Below are 17,801 nucleotides of genomic sequence, written 5' to 3'. Positions count from 1 at the left end.
GATTTGAACTGAGATACAAACAATTCAGTAAATACACACACACACACACAGTGTTCTCTGTGCATCACTGAGTGGTCTAATTTGGAGACAAAGGCTGTCAATAAATATTTTTCTGCCTTGGCTCTATTCCTGAAAACAGATTGGATTAGTTTTGGGGTTTTTTAAATAAAAAGACCTGAAACCCAACTAAAGCCACAAATACAAAAAAAAACTGTATTATTTTTATTTAGCCAAACAATAAACATTACTTGCCTCTAGCACAGTGATGGCTGGAAATAGGCACCAGCTCCCCGCAACCCAGAAAGGAGAAGAGAGTAAAGAAAATAGATGGATGGATAAACGTTATATATGACAATGTTAGAGAATAGTGTTTGAGACGTTATGCTGATTTTCTTTCAGGTCAGACTAACAGTCCAGTCAGAAAAGCAGATTACTTGTATAAAATATGTCTGGCTTTTACTCAGTAAACATTTTTCAGTTTTACCCAGCTCTCTACCTCTGCCCTACACAAGTCGAAATATAACATTAGTGAGTGAAATATAACTCTATTACATTTCTGCATCTTTGTTAAAGTATGAAATGATCGATGCCTCAGCTAAAATAAAAAAAGCTTTACACCCATAACTCACAGCAATACTAAGATTTAATGTATTAATGTACTGTGTATCAAAAACTTACAATTGTTTGACCATATACAGTAGTTATAGAAGTTGATTTGGAGTGGGGTTATGTGGAAAGCTGATGGGCAATTAATATCTTACCTGATCTAGATAGATCTTAGAATGACTTCAGTTTGGAGAAAAACAGATTAATTCTGACAGATTGAAGAGCTATCAACTAGTCCAAGTGGGTCCAAAACCAAAGTGGATTTCTGTCACCTTAAAACAACTCCAATCTCAGAAATTTCATTGCAATCATATGAAGACTATTTCATAAACTTTAACATTGCTGTGAGTTTTGCAACACATGGCTGTTGTGGCAGAAATACTGATTTTTATGTCTGAAGCAATCCACAGCTAGTTCTTAGCTTGTCAGTCTATCATTAATAAATTCTATTTCTTGAAATTGTGGTTGTTCAAAGAGTTATCTAAGACATGTATGAAATAAAAACTGTTCAAAACTTTTCCACAGAACCCCACTTCAAAATATCTGAACCATGCCGTTGCATCCAAATAGTTGCATGAAAGTAAAATTTAAACTTTGAAAAACAAACAAACATTTTGACCAGTTGTGAGTGTGTTTTCTTATGAAACCATGTCACTTTTTATTTTCAATATTACAATATAGTGTATATCAAGGACTGAAATGTCAGTAAAGGACGCTCACTTGAACACAAGCAAAGGAAGATGCTGTTGCAGTTGTATGAAATGCGAGGGATAAAAATGTGCTTTTATTGATACCTGCTTATTGAACAATATATCTGTAAGCTGTTAGAGAAAATACACTTTAAATACACCCTATATTTCACTGTTCTTATATATATTGCTGTTGATTAATGTGTTTTAGGGATTCTAAAATAGTCTATATAGCTCTGCTTTTGACATTGCGTTGCTTCCAACATGATCTCTCCATTACAGATCTGTACTTTCCTGATTTATCCACTTTAGAGCATTATGTTCTGCCACTACAGTCCCACAACAGAATAAAAGGGCACATCAAAGAACACAAATATCTGACAAATTTACTTTATTAAGATTATTTCAAGGAAAAAAAATTGAAAATAAAAAGAAATATGAAGTTTCTTTCTCAACAAATTAACCCAAATTAAATGGTAAAAGTCTGCTCGATTCTGCTGAGATAACAAGGGAATTAACCGAGAGATTGTCTGGTTTCAGCATTCAGACGGTTAGTGAGGCTGCTTTAACCCGAGCAGCTCACAGACAGCCTGACTCAGAAAGAGTTCATGTCAATACTGCAAACGAGGATGGGTGTATATTGATAACTGTGGTGAATTTTTATCTGGGATGTTTTTCTGTGGTGAGACATCCTGTCTTCAATATTAGGCACAGACTCCTCATCACACCCACTGCAGATAATACAATGAACCCAACACAATGGCAGGATGTCAAATTCCACAGATACGGTGTGTTTTTGGACTTCAGGAGAATTTAAGGGCAAAAGTCACACAAGAAAACATCAATAAACCAAACTCTGAAAGGTGACATGAACTGTCTCCAATGACATCAGAATCAAAACATGAGCTAAAAATACAAAATGACAAATGATTAGAAATAGTCCCAGTTCTTCAAAAATACATGAAAGAACAAATCAGGTTATGAAATGACTTAAAGTAAGAATATCATACAAAAATTACAAAAACAAAGAAAACAACATATTGACATTACATACAAGTTAACCTCATCATATTGCACAAATTCTCAAGTGGCAATTTGTACTGGCCCTCTTTGTTCTGCCTTGAAAAATAACATTCAAAGAAACTTTATGCACACTGATTGAAAGAGTTGGGGAATATGCTACATATGTCACATAAAATGAGGAGACGTCTTTAAAATGCAGTTTGACACATGTTTGAGATTATAGATGAAGCTGAATAAATAAATAAATGAGGTTATTTAACCAATGGGAATACTGCACCCATATCTGCTAGGTTCATCATACAAATAAACTAATAACATCACAGTTGTTATATTGTCATTGTTGTGTAGCTTAACAGTTTCTGTGTCCTTACATGTGTTGTGCGATCAGTGAAACTGCACCCTGTTTTTTTAAGGCTTGGACAGGTTGAAGAACAAATACATTATAATTTTATGTGGCAAAGAACATAAAATGGGACCAGTAAACTATTGGTAGTATTTATTAAACTGTGGAGTTCAAACTGTCTGTATTCAGAGTACACTTAGATACTCAATTTGAGTTCAAACACAAATTTCAATAAAGTTAAGGGAGATATTTATGATTCATTTATGCTAAAATGAGTATTCATTTACTTGGAAAATAGCTTTACCCTTCCTTGATTTTTTGAATACTCTGTAAATATGTCTAGACTTTGGCATTCAATAATTTTTTTCATATATTATTTATGTTCTTCCCAATTTGTTTCCCTGTTCAATGATGTAAGATTTTTGTTTCAGGGAAGAACCTGTGAAAGTGTGAATAAGTAAATATCTGTTAAAACTAACTTTTTTCAATTTTTTTTTTCTTTCTTTTTTCTTTTTAGACACAAAAGTTCATTTTGACTCAAGGCGTTTAAAAATGTCAAAATGTTTAAAGTCGTCACCTCTTTTCTACTTCATGATGGTTCCCATCAGGTGGGTGAAATACTAGCAGGACCTATTTCAGGATCTACTCCTTTTGCCTCCCATTTTCCCCCATCAAGGAATAAGTCTGTAGGAGTTTCAGGTTCCCTCGTCTCCAACTGGGATCAAGGCTAGCTTTCTGTTAAACTCTCAAATCTTAATCTTTAAAACTAGAGTTCTACTTTTGGGTTAACAGTATGATGGATATTATTGCCTGGAAACAAAAATAACATGTAAAGGTGTTTCCACAGGCTTTAAATTCATGATGAAACATGTTTACTGGTAGCTTTGTAGAGGAAATACTGCCTACTGGAATTCAACCTGCTGACTATTTTAGGGAAACTCCACCCTTTGAGCAAAGCTGAATGAGCAATGCTTAATAAAGAAAAGGGTCAAGTGCAATGATTGGACACATCCTCAGGGACGTATTACTCAGCTCTGAATACAGTAATCTCTAAAGGTGGGAATGTCCGTAACAAAAGTGACACATTCTGAGCTCATTTAAATAAACTTTTCTTTTCTGATTAGTTGGCATTTTATTGCTAGGTTGATAATAGTTCAGATATGTTTTGTTGAGTCATAATGAAAGGAAGCATGAACACTGAACCAAAAACAATGTCAAAGCACTACGTTTTGTGAGCTACCAACGACCCACAGGGTCATTTTAGGGATCAAATGAAGTGGAAACCAGTTAACGAAAACTAAAAAGAAAAGAATGAATTCACCATAAAAATCTAGTTTTAAGCTTCAACTTAGCTCCAGACTTCTAAACATTAAGAGGTAGCTGAAAACCATTATCCTTGGACTGTAATTAACATTGATATCATCAAAGTGAGCACTTTATTGTCTGGTGTGAGATCTTCTGTACTAATAATGTTGCTGGTGAGTTAGGTGGACTGACCTGGGTAAACAGCCCTTCATATTTTTGTATCTTTGATGTACGTAAAACAGCTTTTTCATCTGTTTTTCGAGGTCTGTCTTTGAACCTGCGTGTCTCCTGGATAACTATTATTGTGCTTCCATCACGCGAGCACAATTCATTAAAAGGAATGCAGTGAATTTCCTGTTAGCTCTTAGGGGATATGGTTTGTTTTTCCTGTTGCTGGGAGCCAGTTTTTTTTTTCTGGCCTCTTTAACTTCCTGTCTAAAAGGTTGACTATACAAAGAGGCTGTAAAGGTGAGCATCTGAAGCTAATAAAAAGACTTTGGTTACTCTTCAAACAGCCTTTCCCACCTACACCAACAAACTCCCAGCTCACATCCATTACAGATGTTTTGTGTCAAAGACATCATTTGTGCTTTTCAAACAAGAATTTAAAAAAAAGGGAGCAGGGAGTTGAGAAATGCTTTTTAGGCATTAACACGGAAAAAAAGCACAAACCCCAATGGGTGACTTTGAAGGGAGATGGTGGCCCTGCCGGTAGAACATGCTATAATCTCATGCCATGCTGCTGGTTGGTGTGCTTTGGGTGCTTCCAATGCTTGCATTTGCACTGCTGTTCTCCGAGGGAGACGGGTTGGTGGAAACAGGCTGTCGCTTTGAGCAGGGAGATCCTGAGGAGAAAAAAATAAGTAACATTTAAAAAGATAAGCTAATAAGAACTTGCCAGACTGAGCAGACAAATTTCTCACCAGGAAGACCAGCTCCAACTGACCCCATGTCCAGTCCAGTTGGGTATCCTGAGTTGAAATAGAATGAAATCACCTTAAATCATGACATTATTCAGGTTGGGTCAAAGGGAAACACTGTGTTCTTAGTTATGCGTTTACCTGTTTTAATCTTGATAAACCACAGTGCTCCGATGAGTAATACTCCAATCATAAACCCTCCAAAAGCAATGCCCAGAACACCAGATAGGCCAAAATCAAAGCATGAAGAGTCTGAAATATAAGCATGAAAACACAGTCAATGTAAATTGAAGACAAATATATTGGCTGATATTCATTTGAATAATGTGGGCCTGCTACACTATATGATGATAAACTAAACGTGAAATAAAATCAGTCAGCAAAGTTAGGTGTGATCATTTTATTTAGGAACAACACTATTCAAAAGAGGTTATAACTCAATTAATTTTACAGATATTGAGCAAAACCTTGGTGTGGTAGTAGCTCAGAGTCATCCCCAATGCAGACTCCAAGCACTGACAGATTGCACAAGATCTTTATTCTAAACCATGGCAAAACCTGTTACCCAGTCTATCTGTTAGTAAAATATCTCATGAGCCACCGAACAGATTTTTCATGAAATTCTCTAAAAGTAATTATTGGCTGTTCAACTACGACTCCGTTCATTATGGAGTCAATCAATTTTAAGATGGCTCCCACTGCTAATCAACTGTTACGAGCACAAAAAATGCTGTAACTCAAAAGAATGGTAGTTTTGTTGTTTCTATGTTAATTTAAAAAAAACTTTACATTATACATAATACTGATATAAAGTCACAACAAACAACACTGGTCTCTGGACTTCAGACTGGATAAATTCCACCTCATTCATCCATCATTTGAGCTTTAGCACAGGTTCAGTAGTGAGGACAACATTGAGCATATTCCTGGAATTGTACATCAAGATACAGAAATGCAAGAGGTGAAAAAGCAAGAATAAAATAAAAATAAATAAATCTGGTATATATTTTCAGGCTGTGTATGAACTAGGTGATTGCTGTTTTGTTACCCTTTCTCTCTCTCTGATGCATGTTTATTTATCCACATTTTTATAACTGAATAAACCTTGATCATTCTGACAGATCATCCTTGTTTCAAGGTGACACCTCCTCCCTCTGGCACATCGTTTCCCCTTCATTTAAGAGATGTACTCCTCCTTGCCACTTGCTATCGCTTCCAAGCAGCTCACCCACCAGAGAGAGCAAAACAGGCAGATCCACGATCACTCGAAGGTAGCAAAGCAAAGACTCACGGGACTGGTAATCTAAAGTCCAAAGTGTTCGGTTGTGATGCAGTTGTATTTAGGATTGGTTGTTTTTGAACTTTGACAGTTTTGGTTTCTAAGACTTGAATGGCTGAGAACAGTGTTCAAGAAATGACTAACTGGGAGTTCATTTTAATTTTAGAATTATCTACAATCCACGGCTTCCACAAAGGTCAATTTAAAGTCTAATGTCAGAAGGACAACAGAAAAAAAAGATTAAATAGGCTACAAAAATCCTTTTTGCAGCAAAGTTCAGATTTCTTATAACTTAATCAGTGAGATCTTATCAGAAATTAACGCCTTTCATTAGTCATATAACTAAAGTGGCAATCACAAACGTTTTTGTCCAAGGACAACGTCTTAGCTTAGATATTTTTTTTTTGAGAAATTCAGGATTGCAAGAAAATTCAATAGATTCAGTCTTTTTTCTCTGTTTTTAACTTTGGGCAATACTTAACCTTCTCACTAATTTTAATAAAATTTGTCTTCCTAACAAAACCAAACAAACAAATGGAAGCCATATTCCCTCTGAAGCTTGATGTACAAGATTCATAAATGAACAACAAAAACAAGCACATTTCTCCTTCATTTTACTCAGTTTATACAAATCGACCAATTCTAGGTGAGGCTAGAACTTTGATTTTAGTCTTTAAAGTTTGTAAATAAATAGATATACAAGCGTAAAAAATGGTTTGTCAACTGGTTATGTTCAAAAAGTTTATATCTGCTGCGAGCAAACGTGTGCTTGAAGAAGAGTAGATAAAAAAAATTAACAAAAAGAACACCTCTCTGGCTGTTTTAGGAGAGGTGAGAATTGATCTTGTGTTCTTTCACAGCCAATAGCACAGGATTGACTTTTAAGCTTTTTTGCCTGTTGAGCTGTCGAGCAGCTTAACAACTGAGACATCAGTTAAATAATGGCGCCTAATGGGCAGTTTTAATGAGTTTTAAAATCAAATCACAAGAGTTGACAGTGGACATTAGCAAACTCTGTCAGCTCAGTCATAATGGACTATCGCCAACAATAAACACTACTTTTACTGAACCACGTGATGAGTTTGTTGTACATCACGTAATACATAAAAAAATATTACAGCTAAAGTTTTCAAACACAACTACAAGTTTGCTGACTCCCAGTACAATGCCAAACTTCCGCATTATTAGCTAATAAAAAGTCTCAAAATCCAGAATCGCAGATATTTATATAGCTTGACATTGCTCAGCACTGACTCTGATGATCTACTTGACAAATAAATAAAAAAGATACACACACACACACATATATATATATTCTAGAGAACACAGAATGCTCTGCAGCTAAATAAACTTTGTAGCTCAGGATGAACAGCTGCACAGAAATCCTGGTTTGGTAACAGCAGCTTTAAATAAAATACAACAGATTTTTTTTTTCCCAACACTCTAAAATATAGACATGTAGCACAAGCAAGCATTGTACTAACAAGGCAAGGCCGCTTTATAGTTCTGCTTTAATAAAAATGTTCTGGCAAAGCCCTGGAGAGATTTCCTTGCCTGTACAATATCTTATCGACAACGCTCCCCTTTACTCAGATATCGGTGACATATGACCTAGTAATCAATGCATATATGTGTTCTGTGTTATTTATTTATTTTTAGATGATTTTGATTTGTAGCAGGAATTTCTGATTGGAATGCTTCATATCTGACTGAGCAGGCTGTAAAACCCTTCCCAGCTTTAATTTGCACAAAAACCATGTAAGCTGTCAGAAATCTCCACCAAAGCAGAGGTGGTCTGCTTATTATGTATTTTATATCAAGCAAAACGGTGTGCAAACACATGCTTTCCTTTGCCTCCCTCCCTGCTGCCTGTGGAGATCTACTCGCAAGCAAGCAGAACATTTTAAAGAAACTAATCATCACCTGTGCATGAGTTTCTCTCACCTGCCTCTGCAGCCTCCTGTCTCCTGGTGGAACAAGCTAAGCATTGTGCTCGAATTCATAGAACGCACCTGCCCTGAAATAACACTAAAGAGAATGCACGAGGGAGAGAAGCCATCGCGTTTGAAGAAATGTTCTATTATGCGGCACACAAAGTGAGCAGAGATGCGATCAGTTATATTTGACATGCAATATTTAAAACAAAAAGTATAGACCTTTCACTGCAAAGACTGCGAAAGTAGATGTGACTCCACAGGGTGTATTTAACATTTGTATTACAATGATAAAGACTCCAGCCATTGCTTTTATATTAAATTTTAATTAAATATAAAATATCACATGAAATAAACACAGAGGAGAGCACTGAAACAGTGACATCTTGTGGACATGTGCAGAGACTGCTGTCCAGACAGCCAACCTACTTTGTTGATCAAACAGCGAGGAACATTCCTTGACCCTGAATGGGCCCGAAACATCACAGCATCTTGAGCAGGCTCCCTCAGGAGACTTGTTTTCTCTAGTGAGCCGCTGTGCTAGTTTGTATAAGTGAGGCTTTGACAGCGACGTTGAACAAACAGAAGCAGGAAACAGAAACTCCAGTGGAGGTGGAGAGGAGGACAGAGACAGCAGGCCTGCGCCCTGACTCCCTGCCCCTACGTACGAAAACTACCAAACAGGAAGGAGTGCTGAATAGACCACTCAGTCCTGCCCAGAAAAGACTTGTGACACAATGCAGTCTACTCGTCCTGCTAATATATAGTAACCCTTTTATCTAAGCAAACACATCCAAGTCAACAAACAGACCTGACAAAAACATTGTGTTATAATAGATATTCCTGTTTTTTAAGTCAGCCCTGTTTTGCAGATTACATAGCCCGTTTCACATCTCGAGCTGGACTTAATACACCTCTATCATGCAACAGCATTGTGTATCAAATCGAAGAAGAAATAGGGAGGGGAACAAAACTGATTCACTGCTGACACACCTCTGAGTATGTGAAGTGTGGGGTGGCGCATGCAGCACACTGCTCTTTCCACAGACACTCTTGTCACTCGGCTTGTTTCATGTTGTCAGATTATTGTGTGTAAGCGCACACCAACGTGGCACAGAGTCACTTAGGTTCGGCACAGGGAACCGATGGCAGCCTTTTTGACACCAGTAAGGTGCAAACAGATAAGTTAATGACAAACACGACACCGGAGACCGTCTAATTGTAGTTTAGCCTACATGGCAGTACTTGCATTTCAACCTTTATCTTCCTCTTCTAAAAATAAAGAAGTCACAAAGGAAGGTTAGAGCGTAAACAAAGTCAGTACAGCTAGTATTGCCACATTTACAGAGCATCTTCTGTACTTTCTTTTGCTTTTTTACTCACTCAGTGAACCATTCAAATCTTCCCCCCTAAATCTTTAAAAGTGGAAGCTACTTTTCATTTTCAGAAAGACGTCCTTCCTTGCTTGAGTATGTTGATTGGTGCCACAATAGCATGAAGCTCATCAGTAGCCATCATTGGATGGCCATGTAGTCAGACTTTTTCGAAACACAAAGGATTTCAACCCCCCTTCTCCTTCCCCTGAGGGCTGTTACATCTGATTGTGGCCGCAAGGTCAGCCTGCAGACCTTCCTAAAGGACGAGGCCCTGCCCTGCAACTGCTTACTGGCTTCGCTGCATATCCTGAGCTCACTGCTATGACAACCGCCTGTGCAGCATCGACTGTAAGCAATAAAATCGGAATAAAAACTGCAGCAGATAGCAGCAACTCTTTGACCAAACGCTAGACTAGCAATTAAGACCTGGAGGCATAACAGGTAATTAAAAAGTTGGGTTTGTTGTTTTTTTTCTTTCTTTTTGTTATTTATCTGAGAGTTTGCAGAGTTTATTGTTAGAAATTTAATAATGCAATGCTTGTCTCCACAAATTAGGTTTGGTGAAAATGAAAACTCAAGGTCACTTTGAAAAACAAACTCAACAGTCTGGAGTTTAAACTGAACTCACTTTGCAGTGCCTGCGTAACCTCCAGATTCCTCCTCACTCGTCCTCCATCTCCACATTTCTGAGGAAGAAATCAAATAAAACAGCTCAACAATGCAGCCAAAAGAGTAAAAATTGTCATAAGGATACCCAGTACTTATTTTATTTGTATAAACATCATAACTGTGAAACAGTTCTATAACATACATTTAAATTAGAATGAAAAAAAAAAAGTTTATTAAAATGAGTGAAAGTACTAAAGCCTTGTATATGAAGAAATTGAGGCTTATTTAGTCAATAACCTAAATAAAAATTGGCAAATAACTGTTTTATGAACTGATATGGGATATCCCTTTAAAATGTCTAATTAATAATTAAATAAATAGTATGGAGATGATTCCAAGTTTCGCCTTTGCATTTAAAAGTTGCAGCTGTGAACCTAAAACACATTATCAATGTAGTTGACAGCACAAGTAAAAACCAGAGCATTTTTAGGCTGCAAAACAAAACAAATCATTAAAAAGCAGCAGAAACATTAGATGCAGTTTTAGAAAATAAGAAGACACTGATGTGGCTTGGATGGAAGGCAACAAGGGTGGTTTCAAGAACCTTTTTGTATGGTTAAGAGAAACTCATTAACACCATCCACACACATGAAAAACACTCCAGGAAGTAGACAGTCTCATTAGACTAGTCTAACATTTAAAGGGGACTTTCCATGAAGAAATACGGAGCGTTTACTTCAAGGTGCAATGGAATAAGATGCCTCAAGAACAGAAAAAAACTGATTAGAACAACATTGAACAAATCCAACACCACTCAAGATCAACTTGTTCTTCAATGATAGGGAACAATAAAAAAATAAAACATAGAACAGCTCGTAGTCTGAAACATACAGCATTGTCTGAAAAACACATTGAGGTATTATGTTGGAATGGCTTCCGAAGGCACTGGCTAACTTAGTATTTATTTATTTATGATATGACAAAAGGTAAAGGCATTCTGGAGTGTGGAGGGCTTATACTGTCTGCTCAGATCCAGCCAAACGCAGCAAAGTTGATTGGACAGCCCTTTATAGTGCAGATGGACAATGACCTAAAATAGACCATGAAAGCAATGCAGAAATGTTTGAAGGAGCAAAAAGTGGAAGACTCTTCAGTGGCCGAGTCAATAACCCTATCAGTCTGCATTTCACTTGCTAAGTAAATATTAAACTAAAAGTAGAAAGACCCACAGACACACAACTGCAGAGGACTGAGGTAAAGTCCTGGCAAAGCTTAACAGAGGAGGAGTCCCTTTGTAGTGATTTCCATAGGTTCCAGATTTCAGGCAGGGACTGCCTATGAAGGATTCCTCAAACGGTGTAAAAAATGGACATTTTATTCATGGTTATGGTAATTTGTCCAATCATATTTGAGGCCCAGAAAAAAAAAGATTGTTCTGTGTATTACAGCTATAATTTCCAAAGCCTTTTCTCCAATTTAAATGTAAATATTCGTAAATTAAAAAGGAGAGTCAGCACTTTTAAGCTCATATTCATTTTATATCTGTATATTTATTATTACTTTGTATACACAGGAAAAGGAAAAAAGTTCCACTGTTCAAATGTTTCCACACTTCAGTATATTGTGATTGCAATTAAAAATCTATTTCTACTTTATTTTTGGTGTTGCATCAAAAATGTTGGATGAATTCCTACCTTGCCGTGGCAAAGTTTGACCGAGCACTCCAGGACCCATTTGGTGGACGTCTGCTCTTGGAGATGATCCAAGGAGAAGCTGAGTCTGGTGCTGTTGTGACAGGATTCCACGGAGCAGCGCTCTGGGATGAAGGGCAGTTCTTTCTCAACAGAGCGGGAGCCCTTGGTGCTCACTAAGCACCTAATCACCTTGACAGTCAATACCATGCCCCCTAAAGTCCTCCCAGAAATCTAAAAGAAAGAGAGAAGTAACAACAACTTAATTTTGAAAGAAAAACAGCATTTAGCCTACTTGCACATTAGCTGATTAAGGTTATTAGTTTAATGTCTTTTTATTTATTTATTTTTTTAAAGTGAAAGCTTGATAGTTTGTTGCAGAGTGACCAGGATGACATTAGCAAGTTTCCTTGGCTCAGCCTGTTTATAGGTAGACCGCAGGGATCAAGGCTGGTATTATCCTTTAGTAAGCAACTATTAATCTTCATTTAGTCTAAATGAAAAGAGGCAGTTTTTGATTTCACTGGCACACACAAGTTGCCAACCAGAGCAGAGATGCTGCATCTCAGGCTCTCAGAGACCTCCTGATAAAAGCCTTACGAGAAGAAGTGAACTCATTATCTGCTAAAGAAACAATGAGCTATAAATAAAAACCCCAATCATCATCAACAATTTCCAAGAACTAACAGGCCCCCCAACTCTGTGGTGTCAGAATAAATCTAATGTTCTCTTTTTGGAACTTTTCTGCAGTATATTTTAACAACTTGTATCTGTAAGCTATGCACGTGCAACAACTTTGCCCCTCTGTCTCATTCTGTGTCACTACAAATAGTGCAGCACTATGCAAATGTACACAATTTTCTATTTAATAAAAAAGTAAGATGGTAAAATGTTTACATTAAATACAAGCAAACTTTTGAACTGCTTCTTACCTCTGCATAGACTCTCTTGTCACTCGGCACTTTGGTGTCTGGATTCAAAGGTAAATAGTAGTCTGGGGAGGTGTAAAACTGCATCTTCAGAGGCATCTGATGAGGGGGATCAGTCGTCGTGGGAATATTTGGTTGTTGCATTGTTTCCGTAGTTGTGGGAGACATCTCTAAAATGCAATGGGGATAATAATGTAAATGACTAAAATCATTTTTGCCCATGTTTCAACACATTTTCCAACTTTGCGTACTAGACATTTAAGCAAAAGTTCAGATAATTTGAAGTGGGGTTTTGTGGAAAGGTTTTAAATGATATAAACATTATTTGTTGTAGATAACTCTTTGAATGGCCTCATTTTAGAGAGGGTGGGGGGTGGGGAGAGTTTAATTCTGACTAAACTGATGAACTCATGGCCAGTCTGAGGGGGCTAAGACCAAAAATGATTGCTGCTGTCTTAAAACATTTCCCATCTTGAATATATATGTATATATCTTCCTTCGAGGTTCAGTTTATAAGCTTACACTGCCAATAAATTTACGTTAAAGTCTTATTCATGTTGATCTGTATGGTGTTTGGAAAGGAAAAATAGTGACAGAAACAGAAAACTGTAGCACTCCTATTGAAGCCTGATGCACCTTTAACAGGAATGTTATAAGATTTCTGCTGTAATAACCCTGTTATGCAAAAATGACCAGGGTTTAAAGCTCGATAGTGTTCGCATGTACCACTAGGGTTAGTGGTACAAAATTAAACTCTATTTGTCCAATCAGAAGTCATTCAAAGAGCCATCTCCAACAACAATCAATTATTTATAACTTTTACTTCAAAAGAGCTGAACTACCCCTTGAAGTGTGCTATAAGGTTTTGCAGTACACAATTTGCTCTATTTTTTATTATTATTTTTCAACATAATTGTGTTTTACTCTAATATGAACAAAAACAGAACTCGTACCTCCAGCATTGTTTTCTTTTCCAAGCACCAGGAAAACAAAGGGTTCATTTATTTTGACTTCTGTGTAGCTGGCGAAATCACTGGCTGAAAAATAACTTAAAGCCGTCTTCTGCACATCATCTGCCCGATCATTCATCAGTATAAATTTGTCCAACGGTTGGATTCCGTGCATGAATGGGTGCAGCAGGACGTAATTGTTGGACTGTAGAACAAAAGAGGACAAACCTAAATTGATGGTAATGTAGAACTGTCTTTGCATGTACTCAATAATAGGCATATTTTCACAAAATGACAGAAAAAAAGAACAGTTTGTCATGCAAACAAAATAATGCATTCCAAACGTCTTATTATTTTAAAAGCAATGTGTGTATAGAGTGTTGAGTATTTGTCCTGATACCAAACCATGTCACATTTTTGTGATTTGGATTCCTGAAGTTTATAAGTAAACTTACACCAATCATGGTTATTTGTGAACTGATGATGGTCCATGTGGTGCCCGGGGGGCCTCTCAGGAACACTTTGGTCGTCAGTGTCTTCAAAAGCAGGGACACATTGCTATGAAATATAAAACACGATATTACAAGATAAACTTTGCCAATAATAATAAAAAAAAACCTGCTTTAAAAAGTACAAGCTTTACCCAACGTTGAAACGCTCTGGGATGTTTATGATATGAATCTCATCTTTGCCAGCATTTTGTGGGTGTGGGGTGCAAGTGCTGAGCCAAGCAAGACTTGTGTCAAGCTCCAAAAAGTGCTTCTTTGACGTGTCTTCATTTTCAAGAGTACAATTGGTAGGACCGGGTTTGGTTCCTGAAAAAAACCCCACAAACAATTCATGTTTAACTGGTGATTCATAACTGTTAGAGCACAAATCGGGTTGTTATAAAACTCTAAACTAATACACATGCATTATGCAGTCTAACTAAGAGATCAGTAGTTCTAAAAATAAACTGCCATCAATTTTACAGAAACGTATGTCAAGGAAATTGTTCCAGATGTGGTTGTTTAATTTAATTTGTCACTTACTAACTATGACAAGGACAGGAAAATCATAAAAAGATTAAAACCTAATTCCCCTAAAAATGCTGACAGCAAGAGAGGAAAAGAAATAATGGTCAAATAAGAGGAGCTATCACAATTTAAGCATTACCAAAGCTTTTCTTTAGCTTAGACCGCCTTAAGAAGGCTTTACTCTGATATAATTGTGTTTACAGGGAGCAACCTGCTGCTGTCCCTGATAAAAGTATATCATTGTGTTATCCTTAATTTTTACCCTTTGTCAGCCATGCCTGATCACTTTGACTTTGTTTTTGAGCCTCTATGTGTGGTCCAGTTGTCCGTAGCTTCCAGATATGTTTGGAAGTGCTATGACATCTTGGCTAAAAGAAAGTTCAACACAAACTCAAATACACTGACTCAGACTGAGGCTTCCTCCAAATACAGGACTTTTTCTGCTCTTAGTGGCTGTACATTTTGTTGTGAACTGCCGACTTTTGAAAATTTTGGACTCAGAATTACCCATTTTGTCACATATAATTGATATGGCAATTTTATTTTTTATTTTTCATAAAATAAGAAACTAAAAAACACATGGTTGTACAGAAGTAAATATTTACACAGATGAGCGTGAGATTGTGAAGTTTATAGAGTTGGAATTTAAAGAGGGCAAAGACTTGCAGATGCAAAATGTTGTCTTTGTGTCAAAATTTCTTCCTGTACTGAAGGTTGCATGTTCCATCCATCCATCATCTGTCCATCCGTCCGTCCATCCATCCATCCATCCATCCATCCATTTTTTACCCACTTTTCCATGCAGGGTCATTTTCATAAACACCCATAACAGATGTGGTGGAAACCAATTGTATTCTTGCAAAAAACATTGGTAACTTGCAACTGAGTGTGTTTGTTGCTGGAAAAGGGGCCTAGTTATCTTGGTTTAATGGTTTCTATTTTTTGATTTGTTCAATTTTGCCTTGTTTTCTGTATTAATGATTTGTATTCATGAGTTGTAGGTATTTCACAATGTCTTGGATCTTGCTATCTGTTTGATTTTCATAAAGTAGATTGCCTTGAAATTTTGGTGAAGTTACATCCTGTCTCTTCACCACACAAGGTTTCTGTTTGTAATCAACTCACCTGCGGGCTATTTCCACTTGCCTCTGTAAATATAGTTCCTAGTTCTTTGCCAGATGCTTGTCATCAGAACCTTACAAATTTGTTAGTTCCTTCTGCTGTATGTCCTAAGTGGAATTTATGTTGGATTCTACAGTTAAAACAAATAATGTATGATTTTCCAGACAGCCTGCTCACCTGTAGACTTTGCCTGCATTTGGGTCCAACTCCTCCACACACCCTCCATTCATGACACCCATAATGTCATCTGCAGATGACTCGGACTTAGCTCTAACTCCATAGTTACTTTATTAAGTGCTCCCACAGGCATAATGAATCAGAAAAAACTGGCTGCCCTCATTAGTCTATAGGCTCTGAAATGTTGTTTCTAAACTTTACCAGAAAAGAAGACGTCCAAAAGTAAATATTAAACTAAAATGTGGCTGAATAACCATCTTCAACAACTGTTCTTTATCATAGTTAGAGTTTTCTAACACACACTTTTATTTTTTTACATTTGGGTTTGAAAAAAAAAATGAGCCCATCACTTTGGTGATAAAGATTTATAGTTATTTCTTATCTATTACCTCACTTTACAACTTAGCCAAAAACACATGCAACTATGATTACTTCAGATTACACTATCAAGAGCAACTTTTTTTGAGTGGAAAGAAAATATTTCACATATTTTGTGGATGATTTTAAATCACAACATCATTTCTCAACAGTGACATCTCTAACAGTGCAGTGATGCAAACAGAAAGTAGGAAAGATAAATAAAAACACAGATCATAAAAATATGTATATTTATTTACTGGAGACTGAAATGTCTCTTCAACACTGGTAATGTCCTGTTAAGGTCCCAGTATTTTACCAGTGCAAAGGTTTTTGCTCACAAGTTGAATTATTCTTGTATGATAAACTTGTATAAATGCATTTGACTTACTGAGCTTTAAAATTTGTTTTAGTAGCTGCTTATATAGTTTTAAATTTATCTGACTGCAGTCCAACAAAGCTAAATGAAAATATTTTAAATCAAAGATTTCTTCTCATAGAAAATTGAAGTTTACATTACCAAAAAAAACTTTTTGGTGCATTGATGGGAATCTTAGAGTATGGTGTTGTGTTCAGTGAGTACATCAAAAAGGATTTAAATGCATACTTAGAATAAGAAAAAGTTTCTGATGATGAATGTTATCGAGGGAGCTCTGGAAACAGCGCAGCATCCATCCCTGAGTACCACACTGCAGACTCTCAGAATACCGACTGTAATTACTTTGTTTTCTTCAGCACCAAACATGCAGTTTCATACCAAACAGAGATGCAGATAGCATATCTGAGATGAAAAACATTGTGTCAAAGCTGATAAATTTGAAACACTTTCAGGAATCCCAAAAGTGCTTTAAAGTACGGCTGTGTCGTCTGTTTTTTTTTTCTATGACTTTATGACTTTATGTTGTCTGTCTATATTTTACACAAATTATTTCCTTACAGAATATGGTAATCAATGCAACCAAGAAGAAATAAGTATATGTCTCACCTTGTACTCCTGTCAGTTTGATGCTTCTCGGATTGCGAACAGTTGTGAATGAAGTCACACCCCCAAACTTCTCTTCTGCCCATTTGACCAGCTCCTCATTTTCAGTAGGGAACTCTTCCCTCTGAACTTTGTCAAATTTACCATACAGAGTAATTAAGGAACTGTTACGCATCTGAAAAACACAACACAAAACAACAGTATTTAGTTTTTTTTAAATACAACTACAATAATCCAGAGGTTATTCCGCTTCATATATGTCCACCTTAAGGCTCAACATTTGTGTTTTCACTTTCACATGTTATTCTCTCATTCTCCTTTTTCTTACTCTCCACCCAACTGTCCCTCTATTCTCTGAGTAGGGCTCAGTTAAAAAGAAATGTTTATTATGGTTAAGTGTCCACGAGCCCAGTTGCACAACCCTGTTGGAGCCAAGGTCTTTCCTTTGCTTCCTGACTGGGGCCAGGAAATGGGACCTTTTTTAGCTTTGTGC

The 17,801-nt window shown here is 36.7% G+C and overlaps 1 protein-coding gene across 1 annotated transcript in view; it reads right to left on the bottom strand.

Annotated features, from left to right (window-relative positions):
- Positions 1–1,669: 1,669 nt before the first annotated feature.
- eng (endoglin) overlaps positions 1,670–17,801 on the bottom strand; it is a 43,852-nt gene continuing 27,720 nt past the window's right edge. Inside the window, exons 5-14 of the mRNA XM_017407933.2 lie at positions 17,312–17,483; positions 14,298–14,469; positions 14,110–14,212; positions 13,658–13,859; positions 12,708–12,874; positions 11,779–12,009; positions 10,104–10,161; positions 5,028–5,138; positions 4,890–4,937; positions 1,670–4,811 (exon numbers count right to left, since the gene is read on the bottom strand). Coding sequence (XP_017263422.1) covers positions 4,696–4,811; positions 4,890–4,937; positions 5,028–5,138; positions 10,104–10,161; positions 11,779–12,009; positions 12,708–12,874; positions 13,658–13,859; positions 14,110–14,212; positions 14,298–14,469; positions 17,312–17,483 — 1,380 coding nt within the window. The 3' untranslated portion in view covers positions 1,670–4,695. The remainder of the gene's footprint in view (positions 4,812–4,889; positions 4,938–5,027; positions 5,139–10,103; positions 10,162–11,778; positions 12,010–12,707; positions 12,875–13,657; positions 13,860–14,109; positions 14,213–14,297; positions 14,470–17,311; positions 17,484–17,801) is intronic.

Source organism: Kryptolebias marmoratus, linkage group LG14, assembly GCF_001649575.2.
Source record: "Kryptolebias marmoratus isolate JLee-2015 linkage group LG14, ASM164957v2, whole genome shotgun sequence".
Lineage (NCBI taxonomy): Eukaryota > Metazoa > Chordata > Actinopteri > Cyprinodontiformes > Rivulidae > Kryptolebias > Kryptolebias marmoratus.
Note: the sequence above shows the minus strand (reverse complement) of the source record. Positions and strands in the feature narration are given on the sequence as shown.